This window comes from Rhinopithecus roxellana, chromosome 1 (assembly GCF_007565055.1).
Source record: "Rhinopithecus roxellana isolate Shanxi Qingling chromosome 1, ASM756505v1, whole genome shotgun sequence".
Classification (NCBI taxonomy): domain Eukaryota; kingdom Metazoa; phylum Chordata; class Mammalia; order Primates; family Cercopithecidae; genus Rhinopithecus; species Rhinopithecus roxellana.
In genome coordinates, this window is record NC_044549.1 from 74,920,825 (window position 1) to 74,938,127 (window position 17,303).

The window sequence follows — 17,303 nt, forward strand, 5'->3', positions numbered from 1 at the left end:
CATGCAGCAGATTCTTGTGGCTGTGATGGTGAGCTCCCTTTTCTCCTCTCTTGGCACCTCCCACCCCCCAAAATGAACACCAGAGCTCTTAGGAGGTGAACTAGAGGGCCGGGGTCTCACCAGAACACCTGCCACCAAAGTCACATTGGAGGGCACGGTCAGCACAAAGACCTACAATTTACAATCTTCAGGATTTTTTTTAATCTTCAGGTTCATCTTTTATTAAATATATCAGAGAAAAATGTTAGGAAGTATCTATTAATAGTATTAACCTTTAATTAAAACACTACAGAATTTCATCTTACCCTGATCACCAAAATTCAATACGTTCAAAAACGTCATCACATATCGCTCGCCTATAAACAAAAAAGCAAAATAATTAGCAATGCCAAATGCACATTACTTTATTGTTTCCTTTCTCTTACTAGCTATCAACTTTTCCAGCTGACAAATAAAGGAGAAATATTAGATAATCAGTTAAAGACATGTCCTTGTCCTAATGTTGATTTCAAATACTCAAAGTAACAATTTGGAAAGTGCTGAGGACTTCATTGACAGCGAATCTCCAAGCCAGTAAAATTAAAAATAAAAAATAAAAAAATAAAAAAGTCTAAAAATAAGTTTAAAAAAAAAAAGGAGATTATTAAATGTTAATAATGAAAATGACGGTACCAAGTTTTTTCTTTTTGAGACGGAGTCTTGCTCTGTTGCCCAGGCAGGAGTGCAGTGGCGCGATCTTGGCTCACTGCAAGCTCCATCTCCCAGGTTCACGCCATTCTCCTGCCTCGGCCTCCCGAGTAGCTGGGACTACAGGCGCCCGCCACCTCGCCCGGCTAATTTTTGTATTTTTAGTAGAGACGGGGTGGTCTCAATCTCCTGACCTCATGATCTGCCGTCTCCACCTCCCAAAGTGCTGGGATTACAGGCGTGAGCCACCGCACCCAGGCGATGGTCCCAAGTTTTAAGGGGAGGTCAGATAATCTGCACGTAAATTATCTGTGAAGCGTCCATGATTATATGCACAAGCTTATCCAAGGGTTCCTCAGGGGTGGAGACAGCTTTCTGGGGCTGGCAAGGCATTAGACTGTCTTAGATTTGAATCAGGAACTCAGGCCTGAGGGGGGCAAAAGTAACAGCACATACATTTTTGCTACTACAAAAATCAGGCCTGAGTTCATGATTCAAATGTAAGACAGTCTAATGCCTTCAAGGTGAAGACACCAGCCAGAGCCCCCATCCCCCTGGCTTTCGTGAAGCTTCCCATCTATGAGGAAAAAGTGTTGACCACTACGGAAAAACAGTGCCCACGCCCTGAAGGGCAAATTCTCACCTCCTAGTAACTTGCTCAAAAAGGAAAACATCAAGAGGCTGGAAGCAGTGAGGATCTTCTCTCAAGACTTTCTCCCACCCTGCCTCTCTCTCCAAGCCCCTGCCACTGTGTTTGTGGTAGGGATCACTGTGGGTCCTCATAGGCCTGTGTCTCTGTGCTGCTTGGATCCACCCTCACTGCTAACAGTTCCAGCTTCTGCAAATACAGTTTTGTTTTGTTGTTGTTGCTTTTATTTTTTCTGAGACTGAGTCTTGCTCTGCTGCCCAGGCTGGAGTGCAGTGGTGCCATCTCAGCTCACTGCAAGCTCTGCCTCCCAGACATAAGAGATTCTCTTGCCTCAGCCTGCCGAGTAGCTGGGATTACAGGTGCCCACCACCACGCCCAGCAATTTTTTTTCTTTTCTTTTTTTTGTATTTTTAGTAGATGGGTTTCACCATGTTGGCCAGGCTAGTTTCAAACTCCTGACCTCAAGTGATTCACCCACCTTGGCCTCCCAAAGTGCTGGGATTACAGGTGTGAGCCACCGCGCCCAGCCTCAAACACAGCTCTTAAATCAGTCTCTGCTTTCGTATTTTTTTTTTTAGATGGAGTCTTGCTCTGTCACCCAGACTGGAGTGCAGTGGCACGATCTCATTCACTGCAACTTCTGCTTCCTGGGTTCAAGCGATTCTTCTGCCTCAGCCTCTCGAGTAGCTGGGATTACAGGCGCCTGCCACCACGCCCGGCTAATTTTTTCAGGTTTTAGTGGGGAATGCGGTTTCGCCACGCTGGCCGGACTGGTTTTGCACTCCTGACCTCCCGCCTCAGCCTCCCAAAGTGCTGGGATTACAGGCGTGAGCCAATGCACCCGGCCTGCTTTCATATCTTTAAATGGCTCTTTTTTTTTTTTTTTTTTTGAGACAGAGCTTCACTCTTGTCACCCAGGCTGGAGTGCAATGGCGTTATCTGGGTTCACTGCAACCTGTGCCTCCTGGGTAGCTGGGATTACAGGCGACCACCACCACGCCCAGGTAATTTTTGTATTTTTAGTAGAGATGGGGTTTCACTGTGCTAGCCAGGCTGGTCTCGAACTCCTGACCTCAGGTGATCTGCCCTCCTCTGCCTCCAACAGTGCTGGGATTACAGGCGTGAGCCACTGCGCCTGGCCAAAATGGCCCTTTAATGTTTGCAAAAAGTCCAGGTTCCTTAATTCTGTATTTGTGGGCTTTTAAACACTGACCCCAAGCTATCATTTTGGCTTCCCTTCATCAACCTCACTCTCATCACCCTGTCATCTGCTGCTGCACCCTACCTCCCAGGTTTTAGCCCTCCAGCTGCTTTGAGTCAGGCTGGGCCCGCCTTGGCTTTTGTCATTCTCACCACCTAGAGTGTCTTTTCTGCAGGGACCTCCCTGTCTTGGCAGAATAGGCTCTCCTTCCTATATTCTATAAACTCCCTGAGGGCAAGAGCCCCGCTCAGTCATCTCTATGACCCTGGTTTCCTAGCAAAGCTCTAGGAAATGAGTTTCCAAGTACTACACCCCTCACAGCCCAGAAACAGTTAACCACACAAATGTCTGTGTCTTTGGTGAGAGAATGAAATGCTTGAGGCCATGGCCTGTTACTCATTCATCTCAGTATTCTCAGCACCTGGCATACTGTTCAGGAAATGTGGGGGCAGAAGTAACAGCACATACATTTTTGCAACTACAAAAAGTGATTTCAGGCCCAGCTCAGTGGCTCATGCCTGTAATTCAGCACTTTGGGAGGCCGAGGCAGGAGGATTGCTTGAGTCCAGGAGTTCAAGACCAGTCTGGGCAACATCACAAGACCCTGTCCCTAAAAAAAATTAAAATATTAGCTAGGCGTAATGGTAGGTGCCTTGCCTGTAGTCCCAGCTACTTGGGAGGCTGAGGTGGGAGGATCACTTGAGCCTGAGAGGTCAAGACTGCAGTGAGCTGTGTTTGCACCACTGCATTCCAGCCTGGGTGACAGAGTGAGACCCTATCTACAAAAAAACAAACAACAACAATAAAAAAAAAAAAAAAAAACCCAGGGATTTCAACTTTTTTAGAGCTGTAGTTTTAAAAATATAACCGGCCGGGGGCAGTGGCTCACGTCTGTAATCCCAGCACTTTGGGAGGCTGACGCGGGTGGATCACGAGGTCAGGAGATCGAGACCATCCTGGCTAACACAGTGAAACCCCATCTCTACTAAAAATAACAAAAAAATTAGCTCAGCGTGGTGGCAGGCGCCTGTAGTCCCAGCTACTTGGGAGGCTGAGGCAGGAGAATGGTGTGAACCCGGGAGGCGGAGCTTGCAGTGAGCAGAGACGGTGCGCCGCTGCACTCCAGCCTGGGTGACAGAGCGAGACTGTCTCAAAAAAAAAAAAAAAAGAAAAAAAAATATAACGAATCTGAGGATCTCAGTCAGGCAACTTCCTTATTTCACAGCCACAGAAATGAAGGCCCTGAGAAGTTCCTAATGGCACTCTGCCAGTCAGGGAGTCAGGCTAGGGGGATCCACCCATGGAGCAGGCTCCTGGCACCGTATTCAGGTTGAGCTCTGGAGGCTTTTGTTTGCAGTAAACTTAAACCAGCTGCTGCAAAGACATGTCTAGAGACATGTGTTGTCTGCAATCCAGAAAACCAATTTAGGGCCATCACTTGGACTGGATCCATTCCTCAAACTCATTAAAACTGCTCTTAAAACCTTGGAAGGAAAAAAGTGCATATGAGCAACTGTCCTTTCCGAAACTCCCTCCACCGATTTTCCTGTTCTTACAACAACATGAACTATCATCATACACCATTTCACAATAGTTACCTTGTTGCCTTTTCTTACTCCATTCACAAATACATGCACAGCCCTCCTATGCCAGGCCACAGGGAGGCAGTGGCAGTGGTGAACGGCACACTTCCTGCTCTCCAGGAGCTAAGTGCTCAGGCCCTTCACTCAGCTCTTCCAAGGCTTCTGACTCTCCCTTCCCCAAGAAGGCCTCGGAACAGTTTCATTTTTGTAATAGCAAAGTTATAAGGTTAGGCTAGAAACACGTGTGCACTCTCAAAGATCAGAGAGCCCTCAGACACTGCCTGGTCCTATCCCCTTGTTCACAGACGGGGAAAGTGAGGCATGGGGGGGGCTGCTTTTCTTTGGAAACATAATGAACAAAAAATACAGATGGGGGGAAAATAAAATACCAAGATAATAACAGTTGTATTAGAATGCTAGTATTATTTTTTCTATGTTCTTATTTTTTTCTAATGGGACTATATTTTATAATTAAAAGATAATTTTTGAAAAGATTAAAAAATACATTCAGTAATAGGTACATGGATATGAAATATATATGAAGAGAGAAACTACCACCTTCAGCAACATAATAGTTGCCTTAAAATCTCATTTTTCTAATTAAAGCTGGGTACAAATAAACCAACACATATACATACAAAAACCAAATGTGCTTCCAGCCCCTTGCTGGCCCTCCACATTGAGCTCTGTCACAGGAAAACTGAAAAGACCGAAGTCTGACCAAACTCTCATACAAGCGCATTTTGTTGTTTAAGAAAATAAATCCCAGTCAGGCACAGTGGCTCACACCTGTAATCCCAGCACTTTGGGAGGCCGAGGTGGGCGGATCACGAGGTCAGGAGATCGAGACCATCCTGGCTAACATGGTGAAACCCCATCTCTACTAAAAATACAAAAAAATTAGCCGGGTGTGGTGGTGGCGCCTGTAGTCCCAGCTACTCGGGAGGCTGAGGCAGAAGAACTGCATGAACTCAGGAGGCGGAGCTTGCAGTGAGTCAAGACGGAGCCACTGCACTCCAGAGCCTGGGCGATGGAGCAAGACTCCATCTCAAAAAAAAAAAAAAAGATAAAAAGAGTTTTAGGCCGGGCGCGGTGGCTCAAGCCTGTAATCCCAGCACTCTGGGAGGCCGAGACGGGCGGATCACGAGGTCAGGAGATCGAGACTCATCCTGGCTAACACGGTGAAACCCCGTGTCTACTAAAAATACAAAAAACTAGCCGGGCGAGGTGGCGGGCGCCTGCAGTCCTAGCTACTCAGGAGGCTGAGGCAGGAGAATGGCTAAACCCAGGAGGCGAAGCTTGCAGTGAGCTGAGATCCTGCCACTGCACTCCAGCCTGGGTGACAGAGCAAGACTCCATCTCAAAAAAAAAAAAAAAAAAAAAAAAAATAGTTTTATGTAACTGATATAATACTTTAATAATAAACTCATAAAAATCATATAACATGGGGTTTTGGAGTTAGACCTGGATCCCAATTAAGCTGTTCCTTGTTACTACAAAACCCTAAAGAAGCTCTGCAACCTCACTGACTCTCAGTTTCCTCATCCATAATGAAGGGGAATAATATCTTTCTTACAAGGCTGTGGGGAGATTTAAATTAGACCACCTAAGTAATGCACAAAACTAAATAGACGTTGGTTTCGTTCTCTGTATTAAGCCCCCTCCTCCCATTTCTGAAGTTCTTCAGCCCCAGAGGCTCTAAACAGGTGGTACGGACCCAGGTAATTGGCAGTCCTATGAAATCCCCTTCTACTATGGTCTCCCGACCATTCAGAGTGACCGTCCACTTACCTTCTGTCAAAATCTGTTTCAAGAAAGACTGTTTGAAAAAACTCCAAGTCAGTTTAGCCTCTTTCCAGTTGATAAATGCCTAGAAAACAAAACAAAACAAAACAAAACAAAAACATCACAGGCACTGCAAGTCTAAGAATGCAATGCTACATGAGAGGCAAATGCATTCTGATCCCTAAATCCCAACTTGCATAGTCTCCACTGAATCCTCATTCAATGCTAAGCACAAAGAAGCCATCTCACAAACACTGGGGACGAATTTACATTACTAAACACAAAGCCAAAGTCTGTAAGGGCCTGCCCAGACTCATATACTGAGACCCCTAAAGAATTGCTGCTGTCCCTCGGGGGTCCACACAGTACACTGTCCACAGATAACACATACAGCTCACGGTTTGTTCTTTCCTTAAAAACTGTCTAAAGCATGCCAGGCTGCAGAACAAATTCTGCTCCATATACTGCACATTGTAATGCTATGTTCAGCCATCCAGGGCCCTTTTACACAAAGTATAGGAGGTGCCCCTCTGTATTTCAAAAGAAATTTAGCTTAACAGGTAAACGACTCAGAATGGGTATAACAGAGAAATGGAGGAAATAAAATTTCTTTTTTTTTTTTTTGAGACACAGTCTCACTCTGTTGCCAGGCTGGAGTGCAAAGGCACGATCTTGGCTCACTGCAACCTCTGCCTCTCAGGTTTAAGTGATTCCCCTGCCTCAGCCTCCCGAGTAGCTGGGACTAGAGGCACGTGCCACCACGCCCAGCTAATTTTTTGTATTCTTAGTAGAGACGGGGTTTCACTATGTTGGCCAGGATGGTCTCGATCTCTCGACCTCATGATCCACCCGCCTCAGCCTCCCAAAGTGCTGGGATTACAGGCGTGAGCCACCGTGCCCAGTCGAAAATAAAATTTCTGATATGACTCTTCTAAAACTCCAGGCCAGGCGAGGTGGTTCACGACTATAATCACAACACTTTGGGAGGCTGAGGTGGGTGGATCACTTGAGGCCAGAAGCTTTAGATCAGCCTGCAACATGGCAAAAACCCCATCTCCACTAAAAATACAAAAATTAACTGGGCGTGGTGGTACGTGTCTGTAATCTCAACTACTTGGGAGGCTGTGGCACAAGAATCAATTGAACCTGGAAGACAGAGGTTGCAGTGAGCTGAGATGGCATCACTGCACTCCAGTCTGGGTGACGGAGCAAGAATCTGGCTCAAAAATAAATAAATAAATAAAACTCCCAGCAGGCACCAAATGGCCCATTTCCCAAGGACAAAGAAACAGGTAGGGTAGAGGTCAACCTGTTAAGAGACAGGTGGCTTCAAAGCCAGGGAGCTGAGCACAAAACGGAAGAGCAAGGCAGCCAGGGGGCTCAGTATTCTCCAACTCCTATTTTTCTACCTCCCACAGTTCTCTCTGGGGCCCCCTCCTCTATCTTGTAGGCACCCTGGGATCCCAGAATATTTAGACTAGGTGTTTGGCTTTCTGTTTCGTTTTGTTTTAGAAACAGGGTCTCGCTCTATCACCCAGGATGGAATACAGTGGTGTGATCATAGCTCACTATAACCTCAAACTCCCGGGCTCAAGCCATTTTCCCCCCTCAGCCTCCAGAATAGCTGGGACTACAGGTGTGTGCCACCATGCCTAGTTCATTTTTAAATTTTTTGTAGAGATGAAGGTCTTGCTGCATTGCCCAGGCTGGTCTCAAACTCCTGGCCTCAAAAAATCCTCCCACCTTGGCTCCCAAAGTACTGGGATTCCAGGCGTGAGCCACCACGCCTGGTTGATGTTAGGTTCTTAATCCTGGGGTACTTGCATTTTGAAAAGTTGTGATTATTCAAAGTGATGACTTCTGAATGGTAGGATTTCAAAGGGCTTTTTGGGAGGGGAGGGCTGAATTACAAAGGCCAAGCACACTCTACCTCTCCAAATGGTCAGCCACAGCTCTGGAAGTGGGCCCAAGGGCAGGCCTGAAACCTGTCTCAGTCATGTGGGCCCTTGTTCTGGGCACAAAGCCCATCCGTGAAGAGCAATGCTATCCAGTAGAAATGTAATGTTAAATTTTCTAGCAGCCACAGTGCACAGGAAAAAGAAACAAGTGAAATTAATTTTAATATATTTTATTTAAGCAAAATATTATCAACAAGTAATCCATGTAAAAAATATTTTTTTCGGCCGGGCACGGTGGCTCATGCCTGTAATCCCAGCACTTTGGGAGGTTGAGGCAGGTCGATCACGAGGTCAGGAGATCGAGACCATCCTGGCTAACACGGTGAGACCCCGTCTATACTAAAAATACAAAAAATTAGCCGGGTGTAGGTGGCGGGCGCCTGTAGTCCCAGTTACTCAGGAGGCTGAGGCAAGATAATGGCATGAACCCGGGATGTGGAGCTTGCAGTCAACTGAGATCACGCCATTGCACTCCAGCCTGGGTGACAGAGCGAGACTCTGTCTCAAAAAAAAAAATAAATAAATAATAAAATAAATAAATTTTTTTTCATATTAAGACTTTGAAATCCAATATGTATTTTGCATTTATGACTCATCTCAATTCAGACTAGCTACATTCCAGAATGCTCTATAGCCATATGTGGCTGGTGGCTACTATTTAGGACAGGGCAAGTCTAGAGCACCTCTGAAAGCAAGGATCACTTCTAGCCCCCATTCTCTTTACCCCTTGGTTTCTGAGCCTTTTTTCCAGACACAGGGAGCACAAGTGTGAATCCTCCCAAACAGTGCTGCCCTCAGGGAATCACAGAACCTAGAGCAGATGCCAGGATATCTCTTTAGCCCAGGAGTAAATCTTCCCTGATGAGAAGGAAATTGGGCCACAAGATGTTTAAAACAGGCCATCTTCCTTTTCCCCAGAACAAAGAGCACCAGACAACTTCCCACCACGAGGGGGCACTGGGGACCACGTCATCTTCAGACGTGGATTCTGGCCATAGCCAGAATCAGCACCTTTTCTCTCTCATACTGCTTCTCACCCCTTGCCATACTGCGGTGGTCCTCCCAGGGGTCAGCAAAGCAGGACCTGTCTTCTTTTAAAAGGAAACAAAGGCTGCTGCTTGTCATGAGGCTCTCATGATGCCTGCTTGCCTGCAGGTTGTGATGGATTTGGGAAGATGATTGAGCTCTTTAAAGACAAAGTTCTTTGAGAGAATGAAATCATAATGGTGTACCTAAGCTGAGAGCTCATACTTGATTTTCCTAATGCCTTTGGTTTAAATGGGCTTGTGGTTCAGAAAGAATGGCGACACCACTTACTAAAGTGCTCATTAAGGACACAGAGGCAGGAAATCCAATCTGGGATGTGGCTTCTCCAGGCAGGGGCTGAGTGGTGGGAGAGAGGAAGCATGTGGTGGACTTTTACCATTCTATTCAGAATGGAGGTGTCACTTCGGGCAGTCAAAAGAGGCCTATTTCACAATAACTGGGTTGGTACTGATGAGCTGATCTAAATAGCCGGGAATTTCCCCGGAATACCCTGACCGACAAGCCATTCCACTGCCTCACAGTACTAATGGAGAAACGGCGGCTGGGGTGGTCAAAGGTAATGGACGGTAACTCAGGGAAGGTCCGGAATCAGAACTCAGAGGCTCATCACACTCTTACCTGAGTCACTCGTCCACTTCCCAAACTCTTCTGACTCAGGATGATCTGATCAGCCACATCCTTACCACAATGACAAGAGTCACTAGGGAGTGTGAGGCTACCATCCCGTCCACTGCCCTCCATCACCTCCTCCACCCTACACAGCACTCCTTCCTCTCCCTCTTGCTTCACCTATCCCAGTCACTCTGGGGCTACCAATGCTGCCCCAGCTTCATCCATTCTCCCACTTTCATCCATCCTTCCCCTGTCCTTACTCCTCACCCGGACAATTGCCACAGGCTCCCAATGAGCTTTTTTGCTTCTTACTCTTTCTCTAGCCTATCCTTCTCATTGCAGGTTCAGGCTTTGGAGTCAAGTTTGGAGACTGGGGCTCGACCTGCAGCTCCTTGACTTATTAGTGTAAATGTCACTGTGAACAAGATATTTAACTTTGCTAAGCCTTGGCTTTCTCATCTGCAAAATGGGATAAGAAGTCCTGTCTCTGCCGGGCGCGGTGGCTCACGCCTGTAATCCCAGTACTTTGGGAGGCCGAGGCGGGCGGATCACAAGGTCAGGAGATCGAGACCACGGTGAAACCCCGTCTCTACTAAAAATACAAAAAAAAAAAAAAAAAAATTAGCCGGGCGCAGTGGCAGGCGCCTGTAGTCCCAGCTACTCAGGAGGCTGAGGCAGGAGAATGGCATGAACCCGGGAGGCGCAGCTTGCAGTGAGCCAAGATCGCGCCACTGCACTCCAGCCTGGGCGACAGAGCGAGACTCCGTCTCAAAAAAAAAAAGAAGTCCTGTCTCATGGAGCCGGTATGAGGATTGAATGAAAAAAAATAAGACACTATAACTCTGTAAGAGACGGCAAGCTCCTCAATACAGACAGTTTGATCATGGTGCTGTTCAAAAACCTTTCATTAGGCTCCACTGCCCCTGAATTAAACCCAAGCTTCATAGCACGGAGGCCACTGCCAACTGACCCTAGCCTGGCAGCCAGGTTTACTCTCCTTCATAACTTCCTGCCGCTTTTTCCTTTCTCTCCTTTCTCCCATAGTCCAGCCAACCTAAGTACCCCAGTCATCTCTACATTCCCAATTCCAACACAGTGATGGGCAGATAACAAGCACTGAGCAAATTTTCCTTCTATGGTCACGAATGCCCATTTCTACCACACATATACATTTAACCTCTGCCCACCCACGCGTCAAAGTCCAGCAAAAAAGAAGCTTCCTCCATGAAGCCTTCCTTGAAGTTTCTAGATGAAATTCAGCAGTACTTCCTCTGTGCTTCTATTTTGATAACACTAGATACACACAGTCCTGTAGCACAGTTGAGTACAGATCCTATCTCTCCATCACCATGCAAGTTCTGAGGGTAGGGGCCTCACTCAGGGCATCTGGTACAGTGCTTAACACATAATAATGTTTAATACATGCTTGCTGAGTCAAATTCCTCAGCTTTACTTCAATATTAGCATATCTCTCATCTTAAATCCCTCAGAAATGTCTATGAATATAAACGGAAGCCATTATTTGAAGTACCATTAATTTATTATAAGGTTACATAAGTATCTTTAAAGAAGATGGAGTTCTACAAGAACAGGAAGGGAAATCTCACAATTAGGTTAAATTGATAATAAATATAATTATATGACCAGTTTCCATTAAGGAAGTCCCCAGTGCAGAAAGCTGCTCTGGGGAGTCAAGTCAGGCATGCTGCCCATGGCAAAGTCATACACTGCATGCATGCATTCAGAATCATCTCATTTCTTTTCTCTCTCTTTTTTTTTGAGACAGGGTTTCGCTCTGTCACCTAGGCTAAAGTGCAGTAGCATGAACACAGCTTACTGCAGCCTCAGCCTCTAGGGCTCAAGTGATCCTCCTGCTTCAACCCCCTGAATAGCTGGGATCACAGGCCTGTGCCACCATGCCCAGCTAATTTTTACATTTTTTGTAGAGAGGGGTTCTTACCATGTTTCCCAGGCTGGTCTCAAACAATCCTCCCACTTCAGTCTCCCAAAGTGCTGGGATTACAGGCTTGAGTCACCACATCCAGCTTCTTTTTTTCTTTTCTTTTCTTTCTTTCTTTTTTTTTTTTTTGAGACAGAGTCTTGCTCTGTTGCCCAGCCTGGAGTGCAGTGGCATGATCTCGGCTCACTGCAACCTCCACCTCCTGGGTTCAAGCAGTTCACCTCCCTCAGCCTCCCAAGTAGCTGGGGTTATAGGTGCATGCCACCACACCCGGCTAACTGTTTTATATTTTTAGTAGAGACGGGGTTTGACCATGTGGGCCAGGCTGGTTGCAAACTCCTGACCTCAAGTGATCTGCCCGCTCAGTCTCCCAAAGTGCTGGGATTACAGGTGTGAGCCACCACGCCTGGCCTTCTTTTTAAAATAATAAACCTGAATTACGAATTGTTCCACCTGGAACTTCCTAATCTTTATGTAAATAATAACTACTACAGGCAATAAGCCAATTTCTTTTGGAAGGCTACATAACATAGGGGTAAACCACAGCCTAAAGCTAGTCCCCAGCAAAAGGTGGAGAGAAATGGGTTCAAAGCCAGCTATGTGATTTTGGCTTGGTCACCTAACTCCTCTGAACCTCAGTTTTCCTGTCTGTAAAATGGAGCTAACAGTATTTATCTCATACGTTACTATGAAAATTAAACACAAAATCCATGTAAAGTGCTTAGTGTAGTGCATGGTACAGAACATGCAGTCAATGGTGGTTACTGTAAATGGCTCTGTGTCAAGGTTCAAATACCTTCATGGAACTCTTAAAGTCTTCAGAGGGGCCTCACAGGTCATGTAGGCCAACAATCTCACTTTAAAAATGAAGACCCTGAGGTCTGGGGGGAGTCCCACAGGCTTCAGATCTGTATCAGGTGCCTCTCAAGCCCTCAGAAACTTCCCTGAGGCCCAGGAATCACCTCTCCTACATGTCTGTATCCCTGATGGCACCAAGCATGGCGCCATGTTCTTACTGTATGTCAGCGGAAACAGTATCACTATGTGTCACAGGTACACACAGCCTTCTCATGATCAGGGCTTGGGTCCTTGCAGTCTGCGCATGGGTACTTTCAGGGCATATTGCCAGATTAAACCGCTGAGCTCCCACACCAATACCATCAGAGCTGCCTGGCTAGGGTGCCCCTGTGGAGCCAGCTCGCTCTCAGGGCATCAGTGTGATGGTGGTGATATCAGCTGTCGCTTAAGGATACCCACTTGTGCCAGGCCACAATGTTAAGACCTTACATGCCCCAACTCATTGGGCCCTCACAACAGCCTTAGGAAGGAGGTACTATTATTATTCCCATTTGGCAGATAAAGAAACTAAGCTTAGAGTTCTGAGCCCATCACAGATTTTAATTATTTAGTTATTTATTTGAGACAGGGTCTCACTCTGTTGCCCAGGCTGGAGTGCAGTGGCACAATCATGGCTTACTGCAGCTTTGACCTAGGCTCAAGCGACCCTCCCACCTCAGCCTCCTGAGTAGCTGGGACTACAGGTGCACAACACTACACCCGGCTAATTAAAAAACTTTTTTTTTTTTTTTTTTTATAGAGACAGGCTTGCCATGTTGCTCAGGCTGGCCACCACAGAGTTTAACAAACACTTGGCAGACTCTTTTCTTTACCTTCTCTCTTTGCTTATACTAATGGTTCAAATGTTCCTTCCCAAAATCCTGCTGGGACACAAGGACAGGCCCAGTATGAAAATCTGCCAGGCTTGGCACAGGTGGGCACCAGGGGGCAGTCAGGGGAAGAAGAACTCTTCTGCACTCTCAGACCTGCTCTGAGGGCGGGTGGCAGAAGCTCTAGGCAAGAGAAGCAATCCTGAGTCCTAACCATCTAAGCCTGTAAATGAGGCACAGAGGTATCCAAAAGTGTCCTGTTGGTTTAGGTTACAGGTGAAATCTAGCTGAGCAGAATGGAGAACTCTTATCTCACAAATGAGAACACATCTGGCTTTGATACATAAGATCTAGTTTTTCTTTCTTCTTTTTTTTTGAGATGGAGTCTTGCTCTGTTGCCCAGGCTGGAGTGCAGTGGTGTGATCTCAGCTCACTGCAACTAAGAGGTGACAACGTGCTAGCAGCCCTCGCTCTTGGCACCTCCTCAGCCTCGGCGTCTGCTCTGGCCATGCCTGAGGAGCCCTTCAGCCTGCCACTGCACTATGGGAGCCCCTCTCTGGGCCGGCCAAGGCCGGAGCTGGCTCCCTCTGCTTGTGGGGAGGTGTGGAGGGAGAGGCGCGGGCGGGAACCGGGGCTGCAGGCAGGACTCGTGGGCCAGTGCCAGTTCTGGGTGGCAGTGGTCTCAGCGGGGCCCGCACTCAGAGCAGTTGGCTGGTGCCACCAGCCCCAGGCAGTGAGGGGCTTATCACCTGGGCCAGCAGCTGCGGAGGGTGCGCCAGGTCCCCCAGCACTGCTGGCCCACCTGCACGGCGCCTAAATTCTTGCCGGGCCTCAGTTGCCTCCCCAAGGGGCAGGGCTCAGGACCTGCAGCCAGCCATGCCTGAGCCCCACCCCACACCCCGCCATGGGCTCCTGAATGACCTGAGCCTCGACAGTGGGCACCGCCCCCTGCTCCACAGCGCCCAGTCCCATCGACTGCCCAAGGGCTGAGGAGTGTGGGGCCTGGCGCAGCATCCACTAGGCGAAGCCAGCTGGGCTCCTGAGTCAGGTGGGGACTTGGAGAACTTTTATGTTCAGCTGAAGGATTGTAGATGCACCAATCAGTGTTCTGTGTCTAGCTCAAGGTTTGTAAACACACCAATCAGCACACTGTGTCTAGCTCAAGGTTTGTGGATGCACCAATCGGCACGCTGTATCTAGCTAATCTGGTGGGGACTTGGAGAACTTTTAGGGCTAGCTAGAGGATTGTAAATGCAACAATCAGCACTCTGTGTCTAGTTAAAGGATTGTAAATGCACCAATCAGCACTCTGTCTAGCTCAAGGTTTGTAAATGCATCAATCAGCACTCTGTGTCTAGCTCAAGGTTTGTAAATGCACCAATGAGCACTCTGTGTCTAGCTAATCTAGTGGGGACTTGGAGAAGTTTTCTGTCTAGCACTCTGTGTCTAGCTAAAGGATTGTAAACGTGCCAATCAGCACCTTGTCAAAACAGACCAATCAACTCTCTGTAAAATGGACCAATCAGCAGGATGTGGGTGGGGGTCAGATTAGGGAATAAAAGTAGGCTGCCGGAGCCAGTAGTGGCAACCCACTCAGGTCCCCTGCCACACTGTGGAAGCTTTGTTCTTTTGCTCTTTGCAATAAATCTTGCTGCTGCTCACTCTTTGGGTCCACGCCACCTTTATGAGCTGTAACACTCACCGTGAAGGTCTGCAGCTTCACTCCTGAGGCCAGCGAGACCATGAACCCACCAATTCCAGACACATAACCATCAAGTGATCCTTCTGCCTCAGCCCCCACCCCGCCCCAGTAACTGGGATTACAGGCACGCACCACCATGCCCAGCTAATTTTTGTATTTTTTAGTAGAGATGGGGTTTCACCATGTTGGCCAGGCTGGTCTCGAACTCCTGACCTCAGGTGATCTGCCCACCTCAGCCTTCCAAAGTGCTGGGATTACAGGCATGAGCCACTGCGCCTGGCCCATAAGATCTAGTTTTTCTTGAAAAGTTGTATAACAGGATTCTGTTAATTCTGAGACTTAAGTCTCACATATTTTACTACTTTTTCAAGTATCACAAGAGGAATAAGGAGAAATCCAGCATATCCAGCCTTACCACAACCGAGTGCACTACATCCAGCAAGCAAACAAGCATGGAAAGGGGTGAAGCACCCAGAATGGAGGAGCTCATGAAGTGTCTTAGCAGAGAAGACATGGCAACATTATCATGTGTGCAGCTCCAATGGCATGGGCAGCAGCACTGACCCCAGAAGAGCCAGAAAATGAAAGTGCAATGACCTGAGTGTGAAGGAATTGAGTAGAAAAGATTATGCTTCACTCCACATGTCAGCTGTAAAATCCACAGTGGTCTAGATAGGAAAATGGATCACCTGAAAGACTAGCCTAACACTTAGAAAGAGACCATGTGGGGCCAGGCATGGTGGCTCATAATCCCAGCACTTTGGGAGGCCGACGTGGGAGGATTGGTTGAACTCAGGAGTTCAACACTAGCCTGGACAACATAGTGAGACCCTATCTCTACAAAAAAGAATTTTTTAATTAGCTGGGCATAGTGGCACATATCTGTAGTCCCAGCTACTTGGGAGACTGAGGCAGGAGGATCACTTGAGCCTAGCAGGTCAAGGCTATAGTGAGCTATGATCACGCCACTCTGAGCAACAGAATAAGACACTGTCTCAAGGAGAAAAAAAAAAAAAAAAAAGACCATTTTGGGTTCATCCCTACTTTCTCAGAACTCTCAGCTATCTGTGCTAGAAGTCAATTGAGGAAGAAAACCAAAACCACAGCAGAATAGAGAGAGTGGAGCACAATGGTGGAACCTGTGCTCTGCTGGCATGTGAGCCCCTCCAGGCTCCTGTCCTCACTCTGACCCTCACCTAGGACAGGTATTTATTCTCTAAGCCTTAGTTTCTCAACCCTAAAATAGAAACGGAGAGTGTCAGCCTTTCAGAGTTGTTGTAAGCATTACATAAGGCAGGTAAAGCATTCAGCATAGGGTCTAGCACAGTGGTTGTCAACTGGGGGCAATTTTGTCCCCCAGGGGACATTTGGCAACGTCTGGAGACATTTTGGGGTGCTCCCCTGAGGGGTGGTTGCTACTGGCATCTAGTTGTTTGAGGTCAGAGATGCTGCTAAACATCCTACAACACACAGGACAGCCCCTATAACAAAGAATTGAGCAATCCAAAATGTCCATAGTGCAAAGATTTAGAAACCCTGGCCTGGCATAGAGCAGGCACTCCATAAATATGAGCTATAAAATTCATTTATGACTATAACAATAAACCAGCTGCAGTTTCTTTCTCTCAAGGATAAGCAGCATCTATGATTAAAATAAGAGATAAAATGTATTACTTACTCCACTTCTTGTAATATTGGGTAACAGATCTGTTATTCTGGAGACAGGAAGAGTCTGAAGCTTGGTTGATTCTGGGGAACCCAGTAACTTTGTGAAATAAGTAACATAGCAGAGCACCAGAACTGTGGTATAGAAAAGCTGAGAAAAAAAAACTGTTTTAATAAAGGCATAATTAAGATATGCCTATAAATTTGGTCTCAAAGGCCAATCAAGTAATAGAACTCTCTTGATTAACTGCACTTTCTATTCAGCAATGCCTTACCCTCTGGGAAATGGCACTATTCACTTAGACCCAACTCCACTTCAGCATCTACCTGCAAAGTGTTCCCAACACTTCACTTAACTGGGAGAACACAATTCTTCTCAGCAGGCAGAATGTAATTTCCATTACACTAGCTCAATTACCACAGCAATGTCTGATACATTCTCAAAAGGTGTGTATTTGGCCAAAGGAACGGCTCTTCCACCTAGTCAGCACACTGCAAAGATCCATGTATCCTAACTGTGCTAATATCCAAGGACTTGTCATCATCAAGGACTGTGGGTTTTCCATAAACCCCGGAAACCTGTGCCATTAACGATTACAAAGCACAATTGAGCTGCTGGGTCTCTCCTCTTCGCCAGGGCAAGAGCTACTGCTGACAGGGGAGGAAAGGGTAGGGTGATAAGAAGGCCCACCCCTCCCTCCACCCATCCAGGACAAAAGAATGGCTTCTGGCCAGGAGCAGTCAGATGGGTTTTGTCTGCAGATTGAGGAGGAAAGTCCAAAAAAGC

The 17,303-nt window shown here is 47.0% G+C and overlaps 1 protein-coding gene across 4 annotated transcripts in view; it reads right to left on the reverse strand.

The window, feature by feature from the left end:
• The window catches only part of RFT1 (RFT1 homolog), a 47,816-nt gene that overhangs the window by 19,278 nt on the left and 11,235 nt on the right, over window positions 1–17,303 (reverse strand). For 3 of the 4 annotated variants that reach the window (XM_010376199.2, XM_010376197.2, XM_030925013.1), the window contains exons 6-8: window positions 16,530–16,667; window positions 5,912–5,990; window positions 306–356 (exon numbers count right to left, since the gene is read on the reverse strand). In XM_010376199.2, coding sequence (XP_010374501.1) covers window positions 306–356; window positions 5,912–5,990; window positions 16,530–16,667 — 268 coding nt within the window. The remainder of the gene's footprint in view (window positions 1–305; window positions 357–5,911; window positions 5,991–16,529; window positions 16,668–17,303) is intronic. The other variant, XM_010376198.2, reaches the window with a different exon arrangement.